Source organism: Micrasema longulum, unplaced genomic scaffold, assembly GCF_059751315.1.
Source record: "Micrasema longulum isolate JH-2025_06_02 unplaced genomic scaffold, ASM5975131v1 h1tg000815l, whole genome shotgun sequence".
NCBI classification, from domain to species: Eukaryota; Metazoa; Arthropoda; class Insecta; order Trichoptera; family Brachycentridae; genus Micrasema; species Micrasema longulum.
Genome location: NW_028278007.1, coordinates 156,275 through 183,075, shown reverse-complemented (window position 1 = coordinate 183,075; position 26,801 = coordinate 156,275). Strand labels below are relative to the sequence as shown.

The 26,801-nt window shown below is 32.0% G+C and overlaps 1 protein-coding gene across 6 annotated transcripts; it reads left to right on the top strand.

Annotated features, from left to right (window-relative positions):
• The first annotated feature begins 1,706 nt into the window (after nt 1-1,706).
• LOC148278880 (protein Son-like) lies at nt 1,707-25,711 on the top strand. 6 transcript variants are annotated; one of them, XR_015823047.1, is made up of 14 exons: nt 1,707-3,486; nt 6,130-6,249; nt 6,390-6,497; nt 8,827-9,005; nt 10,117-10,295; nt 12,773-12,969; nt 14,784-14,884; nt 15,178-15,257; nt 15,336-15,446; nt 16,410-16,523; nt 22,267-22,375; nt 22,967-23,134; nt 23,280-23,450; nt 24,477-25,711. XR_015823047.1 is itself a non-coding variant. In XM_088230748.1 (13 exons), the coding sequence occupies exons 1-13, from the start codon at nt 2,555-2,557 to the stop codon at nt 24,588-24,590; spliced, it is 2,574 nt and encodes an 857-aa protein (XP_088086874.1). In that variant the 5' UTR covers nt 1,707-2,554; the 3' UTR covers nt 24,591-25,711. The 6 variants fall into 6 exon arrangements, 4 of the variants coding, with proteins under 4 accessions (XP_088086874.1, XP_088086875.1, XP_088086877.1 ...); XR_015823048.1 differs by lacking the exon at nt 24,477-25,711 and adding an exon at nt 18,235-18,256 and having other exon boundaries at nt 23,280-23,434; XM_088230748.1 differs by lacking the exon at nt 22,267-22,375.
• Nucleotides 25,712-26,801: the final 1,090 nt, after the last annotated feature.

The following is a 26,801-nucleotide window of genomic DNA, read 5'->3' as shown; positions in this document are numbered from 1 at the left end:
TAATTATTAAATATCACAAATATTTTACTATAATTGAATTGAATTGATTGAATTATGTTTTATTTACAGAACGAAAAGGCTGTTGATAATATATCGATATAAAAACCAATACTTTAACCCCAGAGGCTCTTATACTTCACAAAAGTTAATAGATGGAAGAGTTGAGGAAATGAAGATGTTTAAACATAGGCAGAACGCTTAATGTTACACAGTTTGTAAAGTGGCCACTTCAACCAGCCAATGACAGTACATAAGCCCAGTAAATACCTAGACTTCCATATTTCCTTCCCAAAATGTTTTCTCTCTCTGTTGCAACAAATTTTGATTTGAATGTCGGATACTTTTTACCATGAGAAATCCCGCTAGTCGAAAAGCTAGTAAGTCATAAAACAGTTTTATTTATTTGTTTCAGAGTTGAGAGACAAAATAATGCACCGGGCTCTGATCTCCAGTCAATTGACATGAATTATTTGACATCACATCATCTGACTTTCTTGGCAAAAATAGCCCGTATTTTTTATTTTTTATTCAAAATAAATATACTGAGTAATAATAACAAGATATTTTATTTAATATTTTTAAGAAGCTTCGTGTATTTTTTTTTGTTTTTTCTTGTTTTTTTTTTCTTTTTTTTCCCTTTTTTTTCTATATTTTTTGTTTTTTTTTGTATTTTTGGTTTTTTGTTTTTTTTTGCTAAATAAATCCAAACATCATGCAAGTTTGTTGGATGGTAACTAGGAAGTTTGCTTTAAACTCAAGTTTACAGAGTTGCAATCTCAAACTTGGGTCAAGCTTGAACTCTTGGTACTTCGAACTTGATACAAGCTTGAGGCAAGTTTAAATTGCCATCTGGGTACCTCTCTAATTGAGCAAGATGCTAATGTTCAGAGGGAGAATCGATTGAATTATTTGTATGTTGTCTTGGGATGATATTACGAACGCAATTTTAACACGTTATAGCGCATATTTAGAACGTAAATAGAAATAATGTGTTAAAATTGCATTTACAAAATCAGCCCTGGTCAGTACCACGACCTTTATTAATTTTTAAATGATGGATCATGATAAATTAGGTTAATTAAAATACGTATAAAACACGTAGATAGTTTATTATTAGTTGGCGTACAAAAAAAATCTTTTCGGTTTTTACTAAACGTGAAATATGAATGGCAAATAATGTTTAAATGAAATAATATGCTGTTTTTTTTATAATTTTTGACGTCGTCTTTTCGAAATGTTAGTTATTATAACAAGATCAGTAAATCACATACAGTAGTTTAGTTTATACAACAACCAATCGAATTATTAAATGTAAAAGTAACGTATTTTGAGTAGTTTCTTTAATAATTATAATATTTCTTGTCACAAATGTGGTAAAATAATAAATGATTTGAATGTCATCCTTTGAAATGTCAACAGCAACGACGTTTCAGGACATGTATTCAAATACAATTAAATTTCTTGACCCACAAAGTAAATAAACGAATTTCCAAAGCCATCTTTATTTAAGTTCTAAATTAAAAGATAATAATTCTACTGATCGACGATATTTATGATTTTTTCCCCTTTTTGTTAATTAAAATATTCATTAAATAAGGAACACAAATATAAAAGCCTGTTCTCAACCAAACGCTCGTTTTTTTTATTTTATATGTATTTTTTTAAAAATTCGTCGATTAAACTTGATCTCATTGCAAACATGTGTTTAAAATTCTTTGACTAAACTCCACTCGCTCGCGTTTTTTTGCTTTAAAAGTGATGAATTGCTGTTAAAACAACAGTGAGTTATTATAAAAACAATTTTCGCGCATATAAGAAAGATTTTGACTTATAAACATTGTTAATAAGCGGCGTGTTCCTAATTGCAAAGGTAATTATAAATCTGGTACAAAAGTTTACACTCTTGTGTTTTCCACTGACCTGATTTTACGATTAAAATGGCTTAAAGCTGTACATCGCAAATATTTTACACCAACGAAATACTTTTGTCTGAATAACAATATGTATTTATGCCTAGTTACCAAAAAAATAAACACCAAACCCTAAAATAACCTCTTATGCTTTATAGTTAATAAGGTATTCATTATAAGAAAAATACGCATAGTTAAATACGTGTGTTCTCAGTTACTTTCGTGTCAGAGTTTTTGAAAAGCCAACAGAATCATAACCTCAATTTTTTTGACGTTTACAAATGTTGAAAAAATGGCCCACACCATTTTTGTGCCAACGCCTTGAGTCTAGGTGGTGTTGATGGACCGTTGCTTGTAGTTTGTGGTGTTGGAATGTCTAAATGTGTCCTAAATCTGTGTTATTGAAAAGCCTAAATTAGTCCTACATCTATGGTTTTTTTGGCCGAGTTCTGACTTCTGGGCTACAGAACAATATTCTCAGTAATTTATTTACATATTGCCGGCTTCCAAGAATTTTGACATTTTAGCGTTTCGTGTAAATGAATGAAGTTTTCTATGTATTGGTGTTGAATTTCAGTGTCATTTATATTTTTTATTGCCTTTCATTGACATAAAAACTGAACATAACTTCCGTCTTTAAAGACATGGCGGAGATTTCTGAAACCGTGGCTAAATGTCAATTTAAAAAAGAAAAGATATCTGCACCTCCTCTTAAGTCTTCAACAGAAATTCTATCCGAACTTTTCGGCCAATTCAACGCGAAACCCCCGGAAATTTCCGAAACTGATCGGTATGAAAAGAAACTCAAAAAGAAAAAAAAACACAAGGATAAGAAGAAGAAAAAATCTGTTAAGCGCTCAAGAAGTAGTTCCAATGAAAGTTTGAGCAGTAATTCGGAATCACCCAAGAAAAAAACTAAAAAGAGCAAACGGAAAAAACATAAGAAGAAATCTAGAAATAGTGACTCGGAAAATGATTATATTAAAAAGGAAAAACGTTCGTATAGTCCTATTTTGCCTCTTCCCAAGAAAATAATTCCTGTTGAAAGCGTCCCTAAAATAGAAACAATCGACAGAAAAGTTACTGCTGATATGGGAAGCTTTTCAATTCAAGTGAATAATGATATTAATAACAAAAAACCCACCAAAATTTTGTTTGATTTACCTAATATTAAACCTGATATTTCAAGTTTAAATAAAATGGATAATATTCCAATACCCAAAACTCCTGATATATCTCAAATAAAATTACCAGATGAATTAATATCAAAGTCAGAAAAAGCCTCTGACAATACTGAAAAAAACAAAGGTGGAATGAATAAAATTCAAATTAAAAGTTTAAAGTTCAGTTCTGTATTTGAGGCAAATGTAAAGCAGGCTGAAGAAGAAGCGAGAAAGAAAGCTGAGATGTATGAAGATGGAGAACTGTCTTCAGATTCTTCCAGCTTGAGTTCATTAAAGGTTCCGAGTGAAGTTGATTCTGAACCAGATAATGCTCCTGACCTAAGAGAAAAGCTAAACATTCTCGCCCGACATAATTCGGAAACTGAAACTAGCACAACGAAACCATCAAAAAGGTATGCTGATCACTAAAATTCCCGTTTATTTTTTTCTCAACAGGCTATGTAAATTTATTCTTGGTGGAAGTTCATTATATATTATAGAAATAAAAGACAATTGATTCGTAAATCCATGAATTTGAAATAACCGGTGACCGGTTTCATCGCTTTCACGACATCTTTGTCACTGGCGTCTTTCCTATAAAATTCAAAGTATACAAAAACAGTCAGGTTCGCGTCCCGTAGTTTTAACACGAACTGCCGACAAACGGTTGGCAGTGGGCATCCAGGACGTCGAGAACCTGATGCCTTGTAAAGTAGGCAAGCGTGGTTAAGGCTCTCGGGAGGCATCCGCAGCACATGACCAAGCCAATCGTATCGCCTCCGCTTGATGACAATTGTCACTGGAGTTTGCTGCTTCCGTTCTCTTATTACTTCTTTACAAAGTCAAACCACCGCACACCCAAGATTCTTCTGAGACACCTATTCTTAAAACTCAGAATTTTGCTGTTTACGGCCTTAGTGAGGTGCCACGATTCACATCCGTGGAGAAGAATAAGTGTTATGCAGGCGTTATATAGGCAGCATTTGGTTTTCACTGAGTAAATATCCGATCTCCAGACAGCCTTCATACTGTTGAATGTGGCGCCTGCTATTCCTAGCCGCACTCCCAATAATTTTTGATTTGGATAGAGAATTCAAAATGATATAATAGTAATTGAATTTAGTTATTTTTGTCGGAAGGACCTTTTTTCAAAGTGTTGCGGGGCAAATACAAGAGTTTATACAACGTTATTTTAATGATTTTAAATACATAAATATATTGTTGTCGTTCAAGTGCTTGACTATCCCATCTCGGTTAGACCAATGACTGTCAATTTAACATCTGAAAAGTAGAATATAAAAAAAAATAATTTGTAATGTTATTGTAATGGATGCAGTAATGAGAAATGAATAATGCAGTAAAACTCCATCTATCTGGATTAATGAGTGCCGGACGTTATCGTGATATGCAGAAAGCCGGATAATTGGATTAACTGTTAAATTAACGCAATGTTCTCAAAGAAAACGCAAAATTTATACTGAGATCACTTTTTTATCGCTTTTGAAATAATACAGCGAATTAGAATCACATTTAAAACTAATTTAAACGTTCCCAGCAAAGTTGATTGCTTTGAGGAATAAACTCATGTACGAGCAGCGAGGTCCCGCATACTCGCTTGATGATAACATCTCCTACATTGTTTATTTCCTGATAACAATCTGGATATTTGGCAATTCGGATGATTGAAGTTTAGACAAATGAAGTTCTACTGTATATGCGTTAGCTGTTTATTTAATGATTCTACGCCAGGTTTATTTTTTAACCTATTGATTTTGGGAATTATCAATCTATCTAATTTATGGCATTTTGGAGCAATATGAATTCCTTGATGAAGGCTATTGCTATATTGACTATGTATACAAATAAAAGCTTTTAGATTTTCAGTCTTTCAGATACTGAAAGATGTCTGTGTCCAGGCGAATGAAGAATGCAGTTCTGTGTGTCAAATAGAACCAGAACCCTAGGCAAGTGTTTTCGATTCGATGGCTGCTCTCAGGTAAAAGTCCTGAAAATTGAGCGGAGAAAAGTCTGTAGTAATTGGAGCGCTCGCCTACCATTCCTGGGTTCGATTGCGGGCAGGGTAAATCTGAAATATTGATTTGAAGGCTTTTTGAATAGCACTTTTTTATTAATCCTGGACTGGCACCTGAAGCATGAGACAGATCACCTTACCTTTATGTAACATATTATCAAACTACGTTGCTTTGGTTTACCAATGCAGTGTCCTTTGCACCACTGGGTGTGGAAGGGAGATGATGATGCAGATACTGATGTGTTTCTGGATTGTTGTGCCTTGTGCCACCCGTGTATCTGCCCAGTTGATGGATGCTGCAATATTTTTCGTAATATCTACAAGAAGGATGAATAACATACCGCATAATAACCTGAAATTCTCCTTAAATATAAAAATTACCATGATGAGTGGAACTATTAAAAGTCGGAATCACGATGTCTGATATTGAGAAAATTAGAAAACTAATATATTTTTTTTTAAATTTTATCATCATCATCATAAGATCGACAGCCCTGGCTGGGCCTTGGCTGTAAACCAGGAGCGTCCTCTACTCTTGTCGGTCTGCTCTCCCTCTCCAGTTCCCCACTTCTAACGTTGTCGTATCTACGCTGATGCAGTCCATTCATCACATTTTGGGCCTTCCTGGTCCTTGTCGTCCTTGAAGCTCAGAAAGAGTTGAAGTTTTACAGGGTCGTCGTCGACCATCCTAATTATATGGCTAGCACACCTCAAGCGCCCCACCTTGATAGAGCTGATCACATCGGGCGCTCCATAGGCGTCACATAGCTATCTGTTGTAGCTACAAAGCCAATGGTTGTTTTCTTTCACAGAGCCATAGACAACTCTGAGGAGCCTTCTATTGAATGCCGTAATGGTTCTCTCAATATTCTTTGCCATAACCTTGGTTTTGGAGGCATATGTATGTCAGGATTGGTTTGATCAGTGTTTTGTACAGTATTATCTTAGTGTTTCTTCGTATTATTTTGGTTGATTTTTTTTTTATTTGGAATGTCTAAAATTTTGTAAATCTCATTGTTCACAGTGAAAGGCATCATTCACATACCAGCAAATCAGACGGAAAACATAAAGAAAGCCACAATAAGTCCAAAAAGCGATCACGCAGCAAGTCAAAAGTTAGATCAAGAAGTAGATCTCGCAAAAGGTAATCATTATAATATTTAAACTTGTTTTATTTTTTTGTAAAATATTTATTCAAATACCTGTATTCCTCTTTGTTGCAAAAATTTAATTCAATTTAATAAACTAAACATAGTGTACTTATGTTTTTTTTTTCAATTTTAGGAGTCGTAGTCGATCAGGATCATATAACCGTGCCCATAGAAGGTCTACCAGTAGGTCACGGCATCGTCATTCAAGAAGCTCTAGACATCGTCATGAAGACGAAAAAAGGTATATTATAATGATAAAGCTCAGTGGTTTTTTTTTAATTTGTTTATCGACTATCAAACTAAGCCAAAAAATTTGTTTTTATTTTTGTATATCGTATTATCGGCCTATTAGGCGGCCTCCGTGGTGTAGTGGTCAAGACGCTTGACTCACGCACGGGAGGTTCCGGGTTCGATTCCCGGTGAGAACACAAAAATTAAAATGTGATTTTTCTCAAGCCTGGGTGCTCTGTGATGTAATTCACCACTGTAATTAGGCCTCCTGGCCTGTTGTGGTGCAAAAAAAAAATGTAAAAAAAAATCATCGCTACCGTTTTTTTTGTTTTGTGTTTCATTTATTACTCTGCGCGTGACATCACTATAGTCCTTAAAATAAAGCTTGATTAAAATGACAGCTGCCAAACTAATGTCAATAGTGAGGGGAAATTATTGATCACTGATCGTGTACTGACCAAATCGATTTTATCAGTTTTTTCATGCAAACGTGAAATTCTGTTTCCGAAAATTAATATAAAAACGCAAAAACAAGCCTATTATAATGTGTTTAACACAACTATTCGCCAAAAAATAAGACATTTACACTTTTTTCACGAACAATATCAAATGAACTATTTTTTTTTATTCAATAAATTTGTCCAATTAGCTGACAACTGTCATTCTAATCAAGCTAATTTTAAGGACTATAGTTCTCTTCGGTGAGTTGGCTTCCTGGAAACTGGAAATCTATCTATTCTATATCTATGGATTTAGAATAATTTGTGACATCCTTTAAAGTAGTTCATTCTATTAAAATATTTTTTTTGAATTTTTCCATACATTTTAGAGGAACTTCAGCATACAATTAAATGCTCTAATTTTTACCACTTGTAAGAAAAAAAAAATTAATCCAATTTCCCGTTGCACTAAATTTCCTCATTATACACAATATTACTTTGATTATTTTAAAATAATATACATACAAGAAACACAATTCTGTGTTCTAATAAAAACCATGGGATATTCATTAACCTTTTAATTTTCCTTTCTTCGTAAAAAACTTTTTTATATTTCATATGTACTTTTTTACTGCCTTGTATAAAATAGTGTTATTATCATAGTCTTCTTAATAAGATTCTGATCTTTTCCCTGTCTTTGATACGAAGTATCAATCAAACTATGGTCCAATTGGCGACCTCCGTGGTGTAATGGCTGAGACGCTTACCTCAAGGTAAAAGAAATGTGCCAAGTTTAATTCCTCAAAATGTGTATTTTTTCTCAAGTCTGGGTGTTCTGTGCTATAACAGAAAAAACAAATATACCAATGCTGTGTCCTAGGTGTGCAAATAGAAAAATGATGATCGATTAATAAAATGATAGTCTTTTGGCAATATTTATCACTAAATAACGATATTTTACAGGAGTGAATTTGAACTCATTTTATGTTTAAATTTAAACATAATTCTAATGGTTATTTTCCGATATTGAGAGGTATTTAATGAATAATTTTATTGTGAATGCTGTACGGTTGCATTACTTTTGATATGAATAGTAATAATTTGGATAAAGAGTCTTGAATATTCACCCCCTAACGCCAACCTCACAACTGAATTCCGCCCTCCGGGCTCTCTCCTCCCCCCCCCCCCACCCTAAGGCTACTCGATGATCACATACGCAGTGCCCCTCTCCGCAGTTTTGGATCTACCTTTGGGCCGTAATATGTCATTTTTGCGACAATGTGTCGTCCGTTAGTAACTGGTCCATATCCTGTAGATCCAGAATTCATTATCGTGAAATAATTGTTCATCTGATTACGTCTATATTTCATGGTTCGTTTAAACCGGTGAAATAATCGGAGACTCCTTTGTAAAAGTTGCCACGCGCAAATTGGTTCTGTATTCATAACTGCGCTACAGACGAAAAATACATTTAACGCGGGTTCAAAAATTCTAGAACTTTCCGTGGAACATGGAACTTTAAAAATTCTTAAACGTGGGTAGTATCATTTTAATGCATTTCGTACGATGTGGTGGCGTATTTGGCTTTATAAGTGATTCATTGCAGTGAAGAAAAAACATTAAAAAATAAGATGGTCTGTGGCTAGTGTCTCGGACTCATGGACCAAAGGTCCGTGGTTCGAATCCTACTCTACCCTAACTTGATTCCCATTTTCTAATAGTGATTTATTTACAACTCGTTGAAAATGGCCCTCAAAATTAAATATTTGGGTAAATCATAAGAACGCAAATATTTCTTTTTTACAAAAAAAGAAAGAAAAAAAAAAGATAGGACATAAATGTCAGCATAAAAAAAATTGTATTTGTGTTTTAAATCAACTTTTAACGAACTTCTTCCAGAACTAGTCGCTCTGAATACAGAAGAAATAAAGAAAGCCGATTTGAGATAGATAAGAAACGCTTATTGGAGATAGCCAGGAAGAATGCCATCACCATGCTGCAGAATGGAGCTCTGCCTGCTGCTGTATCCCTCGGGCCCCTTGCTCAGCAGAAGGTTATATCGGCTATCAAATCTGGAGGTTAACAACTCATTTTACTTATCTGAAATTTAATAAAGTTTTTACCGATTTATTTCATATAGTTTTCGTGTACGAGTACCCTCTAATCTTAAAATATTAAATAGGTCATATTAACCAATAATATTTCGATTGTGTTATTTTTGTAGACAAGTAGATGCTGGATTTTACTCCCTAGGGAGTTGATCAAAATTAATATATGTATGCAACAGACTTGGAGAACATTTTTAAGAAAGAAATATAAAAATCTAGACATTCACAGGCCTGTCGCTGGCTGGTTAATGCAATTGCTTTACACACTGCAGCATTCACCATTCTGCCTGTATTTGAACATCCATAATAATTGTTAAATCCTTCCTTTTGTTGGTTTTTTTTAGAAGTAAAAGAGCTGAAAACTTTTTCAATGTGGGTGTGATTCACCAAATTATTTCACCTACTAGGCGACGCCTGCAGATGCATAGTTTTACATTTTTTCTCAGACTGGTTCAAAAATATTTTGGGTGTGTTAGAATGTTTGTAGACATCTAAGAGGAATATAATATACACGGTTTTTCAGGGCCAGACCGCGAAACTTCAGAGTAACATTCCTCATGGTAAGCTTTAAAAAAAATTGTAATAAAATTTTTCCAGTCATTTTAAAATAAAAAAATTATCCTAAAATGTAGTAAATTCTTAATTTCTCGGACAAGCAGTCCCTCCACAATTTTTTTAAAGCTACCATGAGGAATGTTCCTCTGAAGTTTCGCAGTCTGGCCCTGAAAAACCGTGTATTTAATTGCCCCGACAAATATGTCATTACGACATGAAAGATGTGATTTTTTTCTAAGTATGTTTACTATATCATGCTAATATTTAATAATAAATGTATGTATCTATGAAAAAGTTTAAAAAAATAGTAACCTCAACACAGCCACTAGAAAGGTTACTGAAAAACTCCGATTAAAAATTCATGTATATTTTCTGAAATAAATAATGTTGCAAGAAATATGGATGTTCAAGTATAGGCAGAATGGTTAATGTTATACAGTGTAATATTTCACATTTTAATATTAAAAGCAGCTTAAAAATTATTTCTCAAAATTATATTGTATCAATTTTACTTTGCATTTTCTAGGTAAATCTGTGGATGAATTGACAGATTTTTGTAAAAATTTATCCAAACAAGAGGCATTGGGGGAATTGTCTTCAGTGTCGGAAGATTCTGATAACAGTGAAATCAACGACTCTGAAATAAGAGCGTTCCATCACCCATTCCAAGTTAAAGATAAGGCTCCTATTGTTTTGAATATCAAGGTAAGTTCAATAGTACTTTTTGTAGCTGAAATAATTTGAACTTGGTTGAATTTGGAAACTTTTAACAACAATAAGCGCCATCTGAAGCATCACACTATAAAAGTAATGCTTACATCGTCAACCTAAAGCTAAAGTAAAGTAAAGCTCATAAATCCGCAAATATTTATTTATTTATTTAACACGTTATATTCAATATATATATATATATATATACATATAAGGGCGGGCATATTGACTTAAGGTAATTTCTTCCTACCTACCCAAACCGTTCAGTTTGAGAAAATTACAAATACATGGACATATTGAATCTTACAATTTTATACAAAAATTAAAAACAAAGATTAACAAAATAAAAATATATAAAGAAATAAACACTATACTATGAAGAGAGGAGAGGGGATGGGAAGGAAAGAAGAAGGATAAAGAAACAATTTAAATATTTGGATATTGACATTTCAATCTTGACTTAAATGTAAATAAAGAAGGGGCGTCTCTAACATTAGTGGGTAGATTATTCCACAATCGAGCGGCTACTACTGTGAAAGAGGAGGCAAGAAAATTAGAGCGATGACAGGGTATTAAAAGGGTTCTCTCGTTACTTGAACGAAGAGATAATCCGTGTTGTGAAAGAGGTTGGAAGAGCTCTCTCAGATAAACAGGCGAAGTGGGATTATTTAAAATATTGTGAAGAAGCGATAGAATGTGAATGTTTCTTCTATGCCTGATATGCCTGATACCTGAGCCAGTGTAGTTGCGTGCGATACTCGGTTATGTGGTCAAATTTGCGAAGATCAAAGATATTACGTATACAAATATTCTGCAATCGTTCTAACTTATCAAGTAATTCAGAGTTAGCATCTGGATAATATACATCCGCATAGTTAAGGAGTGGAAGAAGTAAGCTCTGAACTAATGTTTGCTTAACATTAATTGGCAAGAAATTCTGTAATCTTTTAAGTGAGTGTAAACTGCTATAAAGTTTACGACTAACTTCGTTAACCTGATCGTGCCACCCTAAATGCTTATTAATGATAATACCTAAGTTTTTGACTGAAGTCGTGAATGGAATAATAGTAAAAAATAATATTTTGACAATGTCTGTCAGGACTTCAAATAATCTATATGTGCGTAAAACTTGTATATCCTTACAGTGTTGCATTATTTAAAAAAAAACTTCACCATGGTTTGTGCTCCTGATATAAAATCTATTTTTACTCTACCCTTAAAAGGAAAGTTTGGGATTTACAAGTTGTTCATGTTAGGCCGACGATATTAATAAATAATTCAGTACTGTGATAAACTTACCTTACAGTGTTTTATTATTCTATATGGAAAACTAATAAGGTAACATAGTCTAAATAAATAAATGCGGGATGTAAACTTAATTAATGGAAAATATACAAATAAGTATTACGGAAACAATTTTTATAAAAAATAAATACTCTTATCACATTCACGGGATTTAAAAGAAACATATCCATAAGAGAAAAAAGGCATAGCAAAAAAATATTTTTATATTATTTGTGTTTATTAATATCTATACAGGTGTTCATTAAACCCTGTCACATCTGAAACCACGATGATCAGTATGAGCAAGAAGACTTATTGGTACATTAAAATAAATTTTTGGAATGAATAAAATAAAATAAAAATATATTTAAAAGAAAACAAATGGTTGCTTACTTCTGCAGGGGAGGAGGGGAGAGGGGGGATTCTGATACACCGTCAACGCGCGGACGCACTCCCCTCGCTTCTTCCCTGCAGAAGTAAGCATCCATTTGTTTTTTTTAATATTTTATTTTTTTAAATTTTCTTCATTCCAAATATTTTTTTAAATATGCTAATATGTCTTCTTGCCCGTACTGATCATTGTGGTTTCGGATGTGACAGAGTTTAACGAACACTCTGTGTAATAATAATATATAAAATAATCTGTCTCCATTGGAGAAATGTAGAACTGCGATGGAAATATATGCATTTTCAAAATATTTAATGCTATAAGTGATGTCCCATCTCTGTTGCCATCAATTTCTTTTCATGTTCCCAACCATGTAACCAGAAGTCAAAATCTGCCATTTATTCATTCTTCTAAGAGCAACTTTTGTTTTTATGCCCCAATGTGTAGATTAGTCAATTTGTCACACAATTGTAATTCTTTGGGATAGATCTTCCAGCTTTTCGTAGATCTTTTCACGACTAAAACAGTGTGGGATGAAGTTGGATTGGCATGGTTTAGCTCGAAGTCGTTCTTTTGTTTTTATGAATATATTGTATACCATTATTGTATTGCCCTCGTTTGTCTTTGCCACATAGTTTTATGTTCTTTTTGTTCAGTTTATTGTATTTATGTTTCTTTATGTAACTGTTGTAATCGACTTAGGCCGTATATATAATAAATAAAATAAAATAAAAATAATATATATGTATTTGAACAAAATTGTAAATTTTCGTAACTCTTTTTTTTTTTTCATTTTAAGGGAGGAACTGCATTACCAATACAGTCTTTTCAAGAGAAAACAATGGAACAGTCAAAAGTTTTGCGTCTGCAGTTTCCCGTTTCTTCGGGCAGCCAACATCGTGGGGCTGAAGGAGAATGGAGGCCCGTTTCTCCCTCTGCCTTACCCCCTCTACCCAAACATGTGCCCAACCCGCCGCTCATCAAGTCTTCGAAACCGTGAGTTTACACACCAGTATTGAAAGAAAAACAAAAATGACAAAATTTTCTACATTATAATAAAGTTTAACTCTGAAACATCCTTTCCATGACAAAATTGACAACAACATTACAAAATCTAAAATTATCAATAGTTTCCTTTTCATCGTGAAATCATGTCAAACAGAAATTTAAATTTTTAAATTTATTTCAACAGAGAGGGAAAACATTTTTGAGAAGGGAATATGGAAGTCTAGGCATTTACAGGGCTTATGACCTGTCATTGGCTGGTTTAAGTTGATACTTTACACACTGGAACATTCACCATTCTGCCCATGTTTGAACATGGGTAGAAATTTTAGTTGTCGTGTTTAGGTTAATTTGGGATTTTTTTTTTTTTTTTTTAAAGAAAAAGAAATATTTGCGTTCTTATGATTTACCCAAATATTTAATTTTGAGGGCCATTTTCAACGAGTTGTAAATAACTCACTATTAGAAAATGGAATCAAGTTGGAGTAGAGTGGGATTCGAACCACGGACCTTTGGCCCGTGAGTCCGAGACACTAGCCACGGGACCACAACCCGATCAAAAGTTTTTTTTCAACTCGATTGGGAAAACAGGCATATAGCTTCTAGTTCCCGATACATTACAATTTAGCTCATGATGATCTTTAACATTTTATTTTTCCCGAAAGCTATCCAACCTCTTATCATGAGTGTTCTTTGAATTCTTGGTAAGGGTGAGTGGTAACCGATATTCAATCCATAGATTGTTATCTGTAAAAGGGATGGTTGGTGATGTTGTGTTACCTGGAGTGGTATTCTGGATCTTCTCTACCCCCTCCCCTAGAGAGTGATTAATTTGAGGATTTTTATTTTTTTAATGCGACGACACTTTGCTTCATATAATGGCCACACTGATGATTAAACGTCAAATGGTGTATAAAACTGCTTCAAAAACGGAAATAAAATTAATACGGTTTGGTCAATTCAACCTAATTAATTGTTTTGGGTAATGCTTAAGGTCGCAATAATCTTCTAAATGAAAATCATAATGTTTGATCTCACGTGTTCATATTTTTTGCAAAAATTAGCTGCTTGGAAAAAATTAATATCCCCAAATTAACCATTCTCTAGGGGATAGAGAAGATTTATAATTGCACCCCTGGAGGCAAACCATAAGAAGAGTGATAGGGTGCAGCCGCCATCCTCAGTCACAAGGGCAAGGACGAGAGAGAACTGATGTATTGTATTTCTTAAATAGGAATAAAAATTATTACATGACAGACTTTTTAATAAGAGCAATTAAAACGCATACTTAATCATATTTTGAAGTACATATTTTTATTAAAATTAAAACAAAGCATTTTAATACTTATCTAACATGAAGGTTGAATCTGATGCACTTCAATAAAATCAGGCTTGAATTTACTTAAAAATAGCTTTAAGTCGCAGGATTCGGTGACATGCAGCAGATTTGTCTATTTAGTGAAAAACGTTGCTACAGAACTAAATCTACGTTTATACGAATACGACAATAGCAATACTGTCAGAAATAGTTGAACGTGATTGCTCCAAACACAGCACATAGGCTAAGTAAGAAAGCTGTGATAAAGAAAACAAAACAGGGTAGGAATAAGAACGAAGTTAATTTTAGTTTGAAATATCAGGAAAACAGCATTTTTCACCTTTTTTTTTTAAATCAGGCATCGCCCCCCAATTTTTTCTGGGACTTCTACCGCCTTCTTGAAGGCCTCAGCGCCCACAAGGGGGTGTTATCGCCCACTTCGAGAAAGATTGGTGTAACTGCATAATTTATTATTGAATCATTCCAGACCATTACCAAGCAATACTGCTCCACTGCCTATATGCGCTCCTCCAGAACCTCCTAGTGCTCCAGAACCATATACTGCCCCTAGTGTACCTTCGCCAAATGGTAAGAACCATCCCCACATTCAATAATCATGGTTGATAGATGCATATTTCCGCAGGGGTTGGGAACCTCTTAATGATACTTCCATATGGTACCTACCACTTTCCATTATGTTGTATCCCAACTCAACACAGGGCCCTTGGCCTCATAGAGTTTGGGATACATTATTATTGTATCTATTTGTATGAATAAAAATAAAATAAATACTAAATACTTAAACTATCCATAAATCTTGATAAACTCCCAAGGAGAAAAATTTTATGCTTGTCTATAAAGATTTTGACTTAATTTCACAGTTCCGAGCATTACTCCGCCTGCTGTTGCTCCCGTTCTTCCTCCTGGACCTCAAGTCTTCCCAACTGAAGCTAACAACCTGGTAAGTTATTTTTTCTGGGAATAAATTATCCCGCTCAAACAGGCACTTATAAAATTCTATTTTTATTTATTTTTTCAGTCGATTGACATTGGATCGATTGTTTCTCAAAGGCTGACCGCAATACGAAGACTTCAGCAAAATCCAAATGATATTAGCGCTATTAGTCAAATGTATCAAGTAAATAAAGAGGTATGCATTTAATAATTATACATATTTGTAATTTTTTTACATTTTATTCCTTTGTGTATTGAATTTATTACAAACATCATCATTATTTCACTATCTGCACCTAATGGTGTATAGGACTCTGTACTGAATGCAGTGTGCCTATATCGATAATTTTTTGTTACATAAAGGTTAAATTATAATCTTACGATTCAGATGCGTCAGTCCAGGGTTAGAGTTCAGATTAAAGAGTTTTATGGGATAACAAATTTTATTTTAACATAAATTATTTCAATTTTATTGCCGTAAGAATTTTTACTCTAAAAACTGACAGTGGAAAATGAAGTATATCATTTTCTCCATACTCTTTTCCGAGCCGGTGTAGTCTGATGATTAGAAAATTTAAAAATAATTATGTCTTCCAGACGCCACAACAAAGGTATATTGCACATATATTTGGTACTTCAATTATCATCAGTCTCATTTTTATTTTATTTATTGATTCATACAAATGTACGTATTACAAAAAAATAATAACGTAAACCTAACTCTATAAAGCCAAGAGCACTGTGTTTAGTTGGGATACAACATAATAGAATGTGGAAGCATGCACATTATTAAAGAATACTAAAAATAAAAAATATTACATTAACATAAATTTAAATTAACATCTGGACAACACGCTTAATAGTATATATCTATGCAATGTCTCGCAGCAGTCTCTTCCCTAAATTAAATAAAATAATTCAATCATTCATTAAATCATAAACTCCAGTGTGTCACTCGCCATTAATAATATCTTCTTTATCTCGCTCTCTTTCATTCTCCTTTTCTTTTAATATTTGTTAATATAATTAGTGATGCGAGTATTAGTCCTGGAAACCGGTCGATACTGTAAATTAACAAATTTATAATCAAAAACATGTATTATTAAGTGTTCAATTATTTTTTGTAGAATGAAATACATGCCATATTGAATGTTTTCAGATGTCGAAATGGGCGCAATCAAAACAAGAACCCGGGCAGTTTACCGGTAGTACCGGAGCGCAGATCCTTACGCCGCGAGAGTTAGCTAGTGGGTACCAAGCGTGGGCTAAGAGGGTAAGTTATATCACTTTCTGAATATTAATTACCATAACTTAACTTGGTAGTTAAGTTTAATCATTGGACCCACTTTTTACACTTAATTATATCAAATGTCATTGTTTTATGAATATTTCTTTCCATAATAATCTAATTATTTTCTGTTATAAAATAACTACAATGTTTTATTATCTCCCAATCCAAAAATTTAAGTGCGTAGATAATATTTATTTACTTCATAATATGTATGTATATGTTTTGTTTATCTGAGATGCAGTATAATTAAGCAGCAAAAAAGTAATGTTTAGACATTACTTTTTTGTTGCTTAATAAAAAATGCATAAATAAAATAAAGAAAAAGTCCTTAAGACCAAAAAATATTGTATAATATGAATACATATATTTTTTTTTCCAATTAAAATACATGGTATTATTTTACCTATTTTAGATACCCCTGTCATCATTAACTCTTTTAATCCTAGCCTATTTGGCAAAAATCACAAGCTGTTTCCTAACAAATAACAGTAAAATACCTATTAATTTAGTTGATTTGAGTTAGATTTGCAAACTTCAAAAATATAATTTATATTTTACCTTCAAAGTTACAAAAATAATTCTTTAAGATGAAAACTTTTGAGGTCCGTGTTAAGTGTCCGTGTCCCTATGGAATTTTCGGCATATACCAGTTGAGACAGGCCTCGTGGGATTGAAAGGATAAATAAATAAGTTTTTTGATGCTAAGAACCAGAGTTCTGCTAAATGTCAATAATTTTATACAAATAATCTTCCTATAGTCAAAGAGTCGGAAATTATTTAATATTTTTCTCAATATGGACTCTAATCCTTTTTATGCGTTGATATAGTTAAAATATTCCTTAAATAATATGTATTTTTTTTTTTTTAAACGTAAATATAATTTTAAAGAAACATTTCTGTTTGTGTGATTTACCCAAATATTTCAATTTTTGGGGCTATTTTCAACAAGTTGTAAATAACTCACAAAAATTGGAATCAGTTTGTGGTGGATTTAATATAACAACCTTGGTATGTATTTTAAAAATCATCAGAATTTGTAATTGACTGTCTCAAAGATTCAATCAAATGTTTTATTTACATTTTTCTCCTGTTTTTTTTTCCAAATTTGTATCATACATTGTATTTTATATAATTTATATATAATTACTTTAAGTATGTATTTTTATTTTGTTAATCGAAACTTATTTTTAGATCCCTTGTAACAAAAACTCACCATTTATACATGTCAGAGCTCAAATCAGGCTAAAAAAAAATTTTTGTGCTTATAAAAACTTTTTCATTCATAATAATGAGCTGTTTTCTTCCAATAAGCTTAATTGTTATGAAAAATTGTAACCATTTAAAGTTATATAAAAACTAGCTGTCTTTCTTATAATTTAGGATATAAAAGGAACTTGGCACTGCTAAATATACCATTAATTAGTTTGATGAATATATGAATTTGTGTGGCTACAGTTTTATCTGTAATTTTGGCACAAAGTAAATCAATAATTCAATGGGGTCGACTAAACGAATAAAAATGAATAGCATTAACAATATTTTCTACCACAGTATGAAAAATATAAATGCATTATTTTGTAATGCATATGTTGATATGTATTTTACTTTAAAAGTTTTGATTTGATCCCTGATACATAAATATAAATGGTGTGTTATTTGTTAAATGATGAGACAAAACTTACTTTTCTTTCAGTTGGATATTCTCAGACTTATCGGTCAGTGTTCAAGAGGATGACTTCAACTCACATTATTATGTTTTCTAATTGTCCTTATATTTAATCATTTCCCTTAAGAATCCCAAAATTTGATTCAATTTTTTTAATTTTATTTTAGGTATTCATATTTTCGTAAATATCTTAATCTAAATAATCTATCGAATTCATTAATGTTGTTGATTTTATCTCGGATAGAATGGTAGGGTCGTGTAATTTGTGATGTGATAAAAGCAAAAAGACCACTGTCCACTGTTTTTGGGAAGACCAACAAAACCAATAGCGAAAAGACTTGATTTTAAGTTCAATGTGCAACTTGTTTTAACGGATAGCTATTTATTTCAAGTTGAATGTGCAACTTGTTTTAACGGATAGCTATTTATTTCAAGTTGAATGTGCAACTTGTTTTAACGGATAGCTATTTATTTCAAGTTGAATGTGCACATTGAACTTAAAAGAAATAGTCTTTTCGCTGTTGGTTTCGTTGGGCATCCTAAAAAGAGTGATCATAGACAGTGGCATTTTTGCTTTTAAACCCCTCATATTTGAAATTTGCCTAAATTTTTTTCTTACCAAAACATAACTCTTAACATAATCCCTCTGAGTTTAATGCACTGGCTTAAGAACAAATAGTCTGTGCCTTACCAGACTACTTCGGTTATTCTACACTGTGTAATCTAGTGCCTTACCAGACTACTTCGGTTATTCTACACTGTGTAATCTAGTGCCTTACCAGACTACTTCGGTTATTCTACACTGTGTAATCTAGTGCCTTACCAGACTACTTCGGTTATTCTACACTGTGTAATCTAGTGCCTTACCAGACTACTTCGGTTATTCTACACTGTGTAATCTAGTGTAATACTGACTTCATGTAACAATTTTTTTTTTTAATGTTTGTGCTTTATGATTTACCCAAATATTTCAATTTTGGAGTCCATTTTCAAAGTCTTCAAAGAACTCATAATTAGAAAATCGGAATCAAGTTGTGGTATAGTGGGTTTCGAACCTCGGTGAGTTTTTGTGTACCGATGCGGTGCCTTTTACACTATTAAGTTTGAGTATTATTATTATTCTTTATATAGGATTCATTGAATCTCTTATAAAATTATAACCATAAAATGTAAATCTATAATTAGTAAATTCAACCTATCAAATGAAGAAATTTGAATCAACAACACAATTTAGATCAAAAAACTAAAATCAACAAATTAGCAAGGACAAAAAGATAAAGAAGATTCAGTTTTTAGATTGCAATACAGTGAATGATTACTAAGAATTAGATTATTTACTAATAAACTTTACAAAATTTACATTAGATGATGATAAACTGTAAAATTTAGGAAACATATTTATCTACACATTTATTATGTAAATCATAAATTATTATCTATATCCTTTATAATCAAATCAAATCATTAACACTCCTTTAACATATTGATTTAAATTATGGGATAAATTTGAGTTTATTGTTTATTTATATAAGGACAACTATAAAACACAAAGGTCTAGACAAAATTGGAACTTTTTTGTTTCATATCGATGTGCCCTACGTAAAGTACTCTAACTGCATTTTTGACCATCTGAGATTTTATGTTATTATATGATATTTTTATGATGTACATAAAAACATATGTATAAAGACACGTAATTTAAAGACGTATACAATTCGATTCAAAGGTTAATTAATAAAAAAAAAATATGGAGAGAAAACCTTTTCAGTTCTCTCCTGCAAAGTGTTTAGTATATAACAGCATTTAACGATGTTATTCCTGGCCGATTACCTTTGTTTCCCATCCTTCCCTTAACCTATCCTTATGGTACCTACCTTACATCAAGATAGAAGAAATGCAAAAATAGAGCATTTGGATTTGGAACATTATAAAAAAAAAATTGACATTACACATAACATTGCATAATTATTCTTGGAATTGTCGCGTGTTGTGAAAGTTATTATAATAATCGTATAATATCACAATTCAAAAAGATTTTTTTCATCCAGTGCCCAAAATAGAAGAACATCCTCATAGCATCAAAGGTAGGTCCATTTCCGTGCTCCTTTCCTTGATTAAAATATTTACAACCTTTTACAAAACTTAATGAAATTTGTTTTTTCGCTACAGTCCGCCTTTCGTTAACACAAAGTATGTAATAGATTTGCAGATAGAGCTCTTTACGTAATGCATATCAATATTCAAACATAATGTTTCTAAGAGACATTTTTTTATGCCCAAAGTAATACTGTTCTTCTGATATTTTATTATGTTTATATGATTGCTCAGTGGTTGCTCAAATAAATAAAAATAGCATAAAAATATACTTTTCATTTATAACTGATGCTTTTTTTGGGCATTTAAAAATGTATCTTGCAATAATTTCTTTAAAAATCGTATATTATAAATGTTTCCTTCTACAATGTTCCTCTAATCAGTTTCTAAACTGTATACCTTCAAAATATTCTAACAAATGTTCAGGTGTTCTTTGCAAGAGATGCATATTGACTTCCTTAATATATTTATGTTGAATCATTTTGGTTACTTATTATCCACTGTAATAATTGGACCAATTTGTAAAATGTTGATGTATAAAACTAAAAAATTTCCAGTGTGCAGTATAAATTAATGAATTTCCTATTGATATTTTAAATGCATATCATTTTATGCCATAATAAAATCTGCATAACTTTTCAACTAAAATTATAAACACTAGAAATATATAAAATATATACCTTGATTGAAAGCTACAGTTTTAATTGTATTTCAGAAAATATATTGGAGACTGGAATAAGTTCTCCCTGCTTTTGTTTGATGTCTCTCGCCTTTAATTCGTACGGCACCCAATACACACTTGCTCTTTCGAATCATTCCTAGTGGGTTTAAACATTTGTCAACTGTTGTGTGATCAACTCCTAAAAATTCTGCAAATTAGTTTTGCATCTGACATGGGCCTGCGTCGAGTAATGCTTCCAATTCTTCGTCTTCAAACTTTGTCGGTGCGTCAGAACGTTCTTTATCTTCGACATCAAAATCATTATTTTTAATGCGTCAAAACCATCCTCTTCAGGTTGTTTTTGACAGAGCATGTCTCCACAAAAATTCTATGTGCTTCAGCTACATATTTTTGGAAAAAGTAGTGCATTAAAATCCCCCGCAAATACTATTTTTTTGACACGAAATTCGACATGTTGAAGGCCATGAAAGATATGTTGGTTACACTTTGACGGAAAAACTTATACTGTCATTTTAAAGCCCAATGTTGGAGTTTCATGATGAAGTTGGCTGTAGTATTGCCCGATGTAAAAAGGCTAAGATAACACCATCGGTCTGGAAACAGCGAGAACTTATTAAAATCCCCAACATTTCTGAATTACCATAATTTATAATAAACACGTGTAAATAACTTTTTACTTAACCTTTTCTGTGCCGCTAGGTATAACAATGGCAGCTTTTAGCAAAAACACAAGCTAAAATAATTATTTTAAAAACATGTATATGTCAAAAAAGAGTCATAAAAACTTACCAATAAATATTTGATGTGTCATTGAAGACACCATTGCCTCGGAAAAATGCAATTAAAATTTTCACAAAATATCAGGGTTGTCACTTTCCACATACATTCATATTACATCATTATATATTTCATATATTATATCTTCATACAATGTATACATCGTACATTCATATTCTCCTTCATATTCCTATATATCTGTTGTCGGTAAGCATACTCATCTTCCAAAATGTGTTTATTACAAATTAAAAAGTTGTTTGTATTTTTATAAGTTAATAAATCATGAAAGGAAGTTGACTTGCATCTTTTAATTTTATGTAGCTTTGGTCGCAAACAATAATGTTCTTGGCAATTTCAATTCATAATTATAAAAATAAACATTTTTGTCCAGTACATGTTATTGAATATATATTGGCATTTATGAAAGTGTTTAAAACAATGTTGTTTGCTGCTGTTTATGTCTGTCTAAGACAGAAAGACAAAGCACACCTGAATATTTGTTACAGACGTCTTTCAGTGACAGACTACATTTACCTACACGAGTTGGGGGGTAATGTTTGGTTAGGTGATTGCACTGTGACTTGGTGCTACTGACTCGGGAGACTTCTGTGGTAGGTGAGTTCCATTGTTGCAATAGCTTTGTCCCTTTCCTCTTCAACCCTCATTCACTCTCTCTTGGGACAAAGCTGGCAACATTGGTTTAAAAACGGATTTTATGTATTTATTGGCGGACTGGATAATTTATAGGAAAAAAATTGAATCGTATGTCATAGTTCAAGAATTCTAAATATTATTGCATGAGTCTTAGTATTATTTATAAAATATTTAGAATCATGAACTAATAAACCATTTTACAATACATATCAACAATTGAAGTTCTTGAAATAAATATCCATAAACATAAAAGCACAAAATTATTGGATCAAATAAATAACTTTTAATTGAAATGTGCAGTTATAATTTTTTCAATGGGTTGTTTCATTGATTCCTTGTTTTTTTTATATCACATCATTATCTTTAATATTTTTTTGTACAGCAAATAACATAACTTAAAACTTCATTGTAACTTAAAAAACCCAGGCGATTTTTTTAATACTGAAAATGAATTATGTGTTTGAAATTAAATTTAGTATAAACCAATGGATTATCGTTCGAAATGTATGTATTGGGATTAGTGTGCTGATGGTTGATTGGTTGTCAATGTAGGATCAGCTTCAGACGGCTGCTCCCGTGAGTGGTGGTATGGGCATGCATCTCCTACAGAAGATGGGTTGGAAGCCAGGAGAAGGACTTGGGAAGGAGAAGAATGGATCTCTCACCCCTCTGCTGTTAGAAGTCAAATTGGACACTAAAGGACTTCTAGCCAAAGAAGAGGTATTTATGATTTGTTGCCAAAAACCAATGCAAATTCCTCCATTGCACAACCATAAAATAATAAAAGGTTAAATCAAATCAAATTTTACAGTTATCGAAATTCCTGTATTTTAGTGAATAATATTTCATTCCTCTTCATTTTCAGGTAAAGCATCGAATAAATACACGACGTGGTACAGCCACTAGGAAGACTCTTGCTGGGAAGCATCCTGTCTCCCTTCTGGGAGAATTTTGTTCCAAACGAAAGCTGGGAGTACCTTCTTACTCGCTCTGCTTTGAATGTGGACCAGATCACAAAAAGAACTTCTTATTTAAGGTAACATAAAAACCCTTTTATTTTCTTGAAAATCATATTTTACAGGTAAAATCACCATGTAAGTGCTTTAAATATCAATTTCATGTTCAATATTCAGTTCAATTAAGTGTTCCCAATTTGTGCAATGAAATCAGAGACTTGTGATTTAATGTTTTCTGTTGAACCTGAGTGTATGTATGGTGTATGCTGTACCTCTATCCCGCTGAAAATGGGTTATGTTATTGAAGTCATCATTTTGCTGTAGTTATAGTATAAAAAAGTTATCCACCATCGCACAATATCTGAATCATCACAATATCAATAATCTGAAGTAATTGTTCCACGATTTAAAAAAAAATGTACTACTTTTTGAAGGTTTTTCTCACTCGAGTAGTGTATAGTATATTTATTGACATACTTTGCAATGTAAAAATGAGTATCCCCGCTAAAAAAAAAAATGTTGTAGAAAATCCTTTCAGAGTGTCTGGCATAGTTTTCTCATATGTGCTCATTTTCCCTTACCTGCTGGATAAATAGTGGCTTCTAGGAATGAAATTTCATTTTTCTTCTAAATGTTGTGTGCTTAAGTATTTTTAATGCCAGTAGATGCTGCAACCTTATGTCTGGAAAACGTAAACCACGTTTTCCAGACTCAAAACATAAGTAAAAGGTCTGGGTCGAGGCTCAGTTACAACTGATCCTGTTCTTTAAAACTTCTGCACCTACGTCCATATCAACTGATTCTACAGCCATCACTCGATATTCGAATATCGAACTGAGACCAAAAACGTTGCCTTGCCACATTGATATATATAATATGCCTCAACCACGAAAGCCTGATGAGCTCCTGTCCACATACTCATGGTTAATAAAAAATCCCCAACACTCCTGAGTTAAATGATGCCCTAATCACTCCGCTGCCTCTACTATAACCAGAGACAGCGCAATTTAAAGTGTCAAATCTGCTGGCAGACACACTGTACAATAGATTATGAGTATTTTTTATTGTGTACATATTTATAATTGCATTGTTTTTGTTTCTTCTAGGTAACTGTTAATGGCATAGAATACCAACCAAATGTTGCCAGTGCTAATAAAAAGCAAGCAAAGGCTGACGCAGCACAACTTTGCTTACAAAAGTTAGGTCTTTTACCTAATTGAATACATAAATGTTACTTAACTGGATACTCTATTTTACTTATCCCAAAGAAATTTGTTTCAACAAACTTAAATTTTTAAAATACATATATTTATAATTTGGTTTAAATTTACGCACAGATAATAAATGTGCTGAATTGTTTTATTTTTATGTAAATACTAATTACAAGCAGAATCTTGATTTATTTTTAATGTGAAGGCTCAGGAAGACAATGTTAAAGAATAATCACCAATTTGATATTGGTTTTTAAATTATTACATATAAAATTGTGGGTATGTAAAATATTTTTACTTACTGAGGTAAAATTCTTAAAGCTTATTTAATATTAATTAACCAAGTGTGTGAATTTGTGTAGGAATCAATAACTACAATAATGACAATTATTTAGAAGAAGAAAAAATTGATATCTTTCATGTTCAAATTAAATTCAAGTCTTTTTGATTTGGTAGGGAATTGTTTTTTTTTAAATAAATAATATCTTCTGTGTATCTACAATATTGATATTGCATATTGATATTTATCCTTTTATGTATTTTCCAAAGTGAAATAACCAATTAATTACACAACCTCCCTAGGCGTACATAATTTTGCAGTTTGTGTAATTTATAAGTTAATATCATCCGTAATCATACAAAATACTGTAAATAACATATTTTTCAAGAAAATATTGGAATGTCATAAGTTTTTCTTGATCTATTTCCACTGCACATTTTTTTATTAAAAAAATCAGTTGTCCTTTTTTTATATCAAAATGATTTTTTAAAGAAATAGACATATTTAATGTTAAGGTTTTTTTATGAAATACAATTAAATATAGTGGTAATTGTCATTTAAATTTTATAGTTTTACTCCAAAACCTATTTTGTCTTCTGTTTGTTCTTTATAATACATATGCTTACATACAACTGTTTATTGTAAGAGCCCTCAATCAATATTATGTCATAATAAATATGTCTAGAAGTAATTTTACAATGAATTGTTTCAAGCATATTGATGCATCTTGATATGAGTCATTAATTTATCAATGTTAAAAGTACTAAAAATGCAATCTAGAAATATACTAGTCTGAAGATGCCCATTAGAGGGTGAAAGCAGTAATTGGTCTAATAAATAAGTGGAAGTGTACCAAGTATTTTTAATTGGTAACTTTTATTTAAATATAAGTTACCAACTTATATTTAAATATACGTTGGTAACTTATATTTAAATATAACTAGAAATATACGATTGCACGAGGACAAATGATGAATAAACAATGTTATCTGGGCGCCATTGTATTTTTTATATTTATTTTTTTATATGGGAGTTGCTTTATTATTTACCTTGCTTATAATATACAAGGTTTATATTTCAAAAGGTGGATTTTTCTGCAATTAAATATCTTAAAATTTATCTAAACTATTGGAATCAGGAGGGATATATTAATGTGGGCTAATCAGGAACTTCTCAGCATTTGCTCACGTGGAGAGGAAACCACTTAAATCTCTTCAGGAGAGGCCGGCCTGTTGGCAGTAGTCAACAGGCCTTCCGTTCCACTAGAGGAGTGTTCGGCATTTTGTTCCCTACTTTGGTTTATTTTACCAATTTCCTGCGCTATATTTATCATGTATGATACTACCTCTCGTGTGAGTTCTTTATTACCTATCACCGATGGGATGTCGCATAGATCTTCACCCAGGCCTCTGCATCGCGCCTCCAGCTGTTGTCTTTGAAAGCTGAAACGCCATTGTACTTGAGAGAGAATATTAATTTAAAATGGGAAAAAGACTATTCTTAGATATTACACTATGCACAAATTGAAATTGGTCATTGTAGGTCGATGTATATTTTTATTTAAATTTAAATGTCTCATAATAAATCTTTTTATGATAAAATATAACAATAATCATTGTTTCAACTTCACAAAATTTATCTAGATGTAATGTAGATTTGATTATAATTTTTACACACATAAACAATGTTTCACTTTAAAATCTTACAGATGTTTCTAAAATTGTTAATCAATCCATTCTACTGCTGAAAAATGTGACAGGTGAGATCGCGAGCCCATTCCATGAATTTAAAACCTTTTATGGTCGCTATTTTAGCTCGATTCCGGGTATGACCTTATGCTATGTTTATAAGTAAGAATTTTCACACACCCTCCTTATTTACTGCTATTTTTTGGCATAATTTTATACCAGGTTTATATGTAAGGCTCATTGTTATATTAT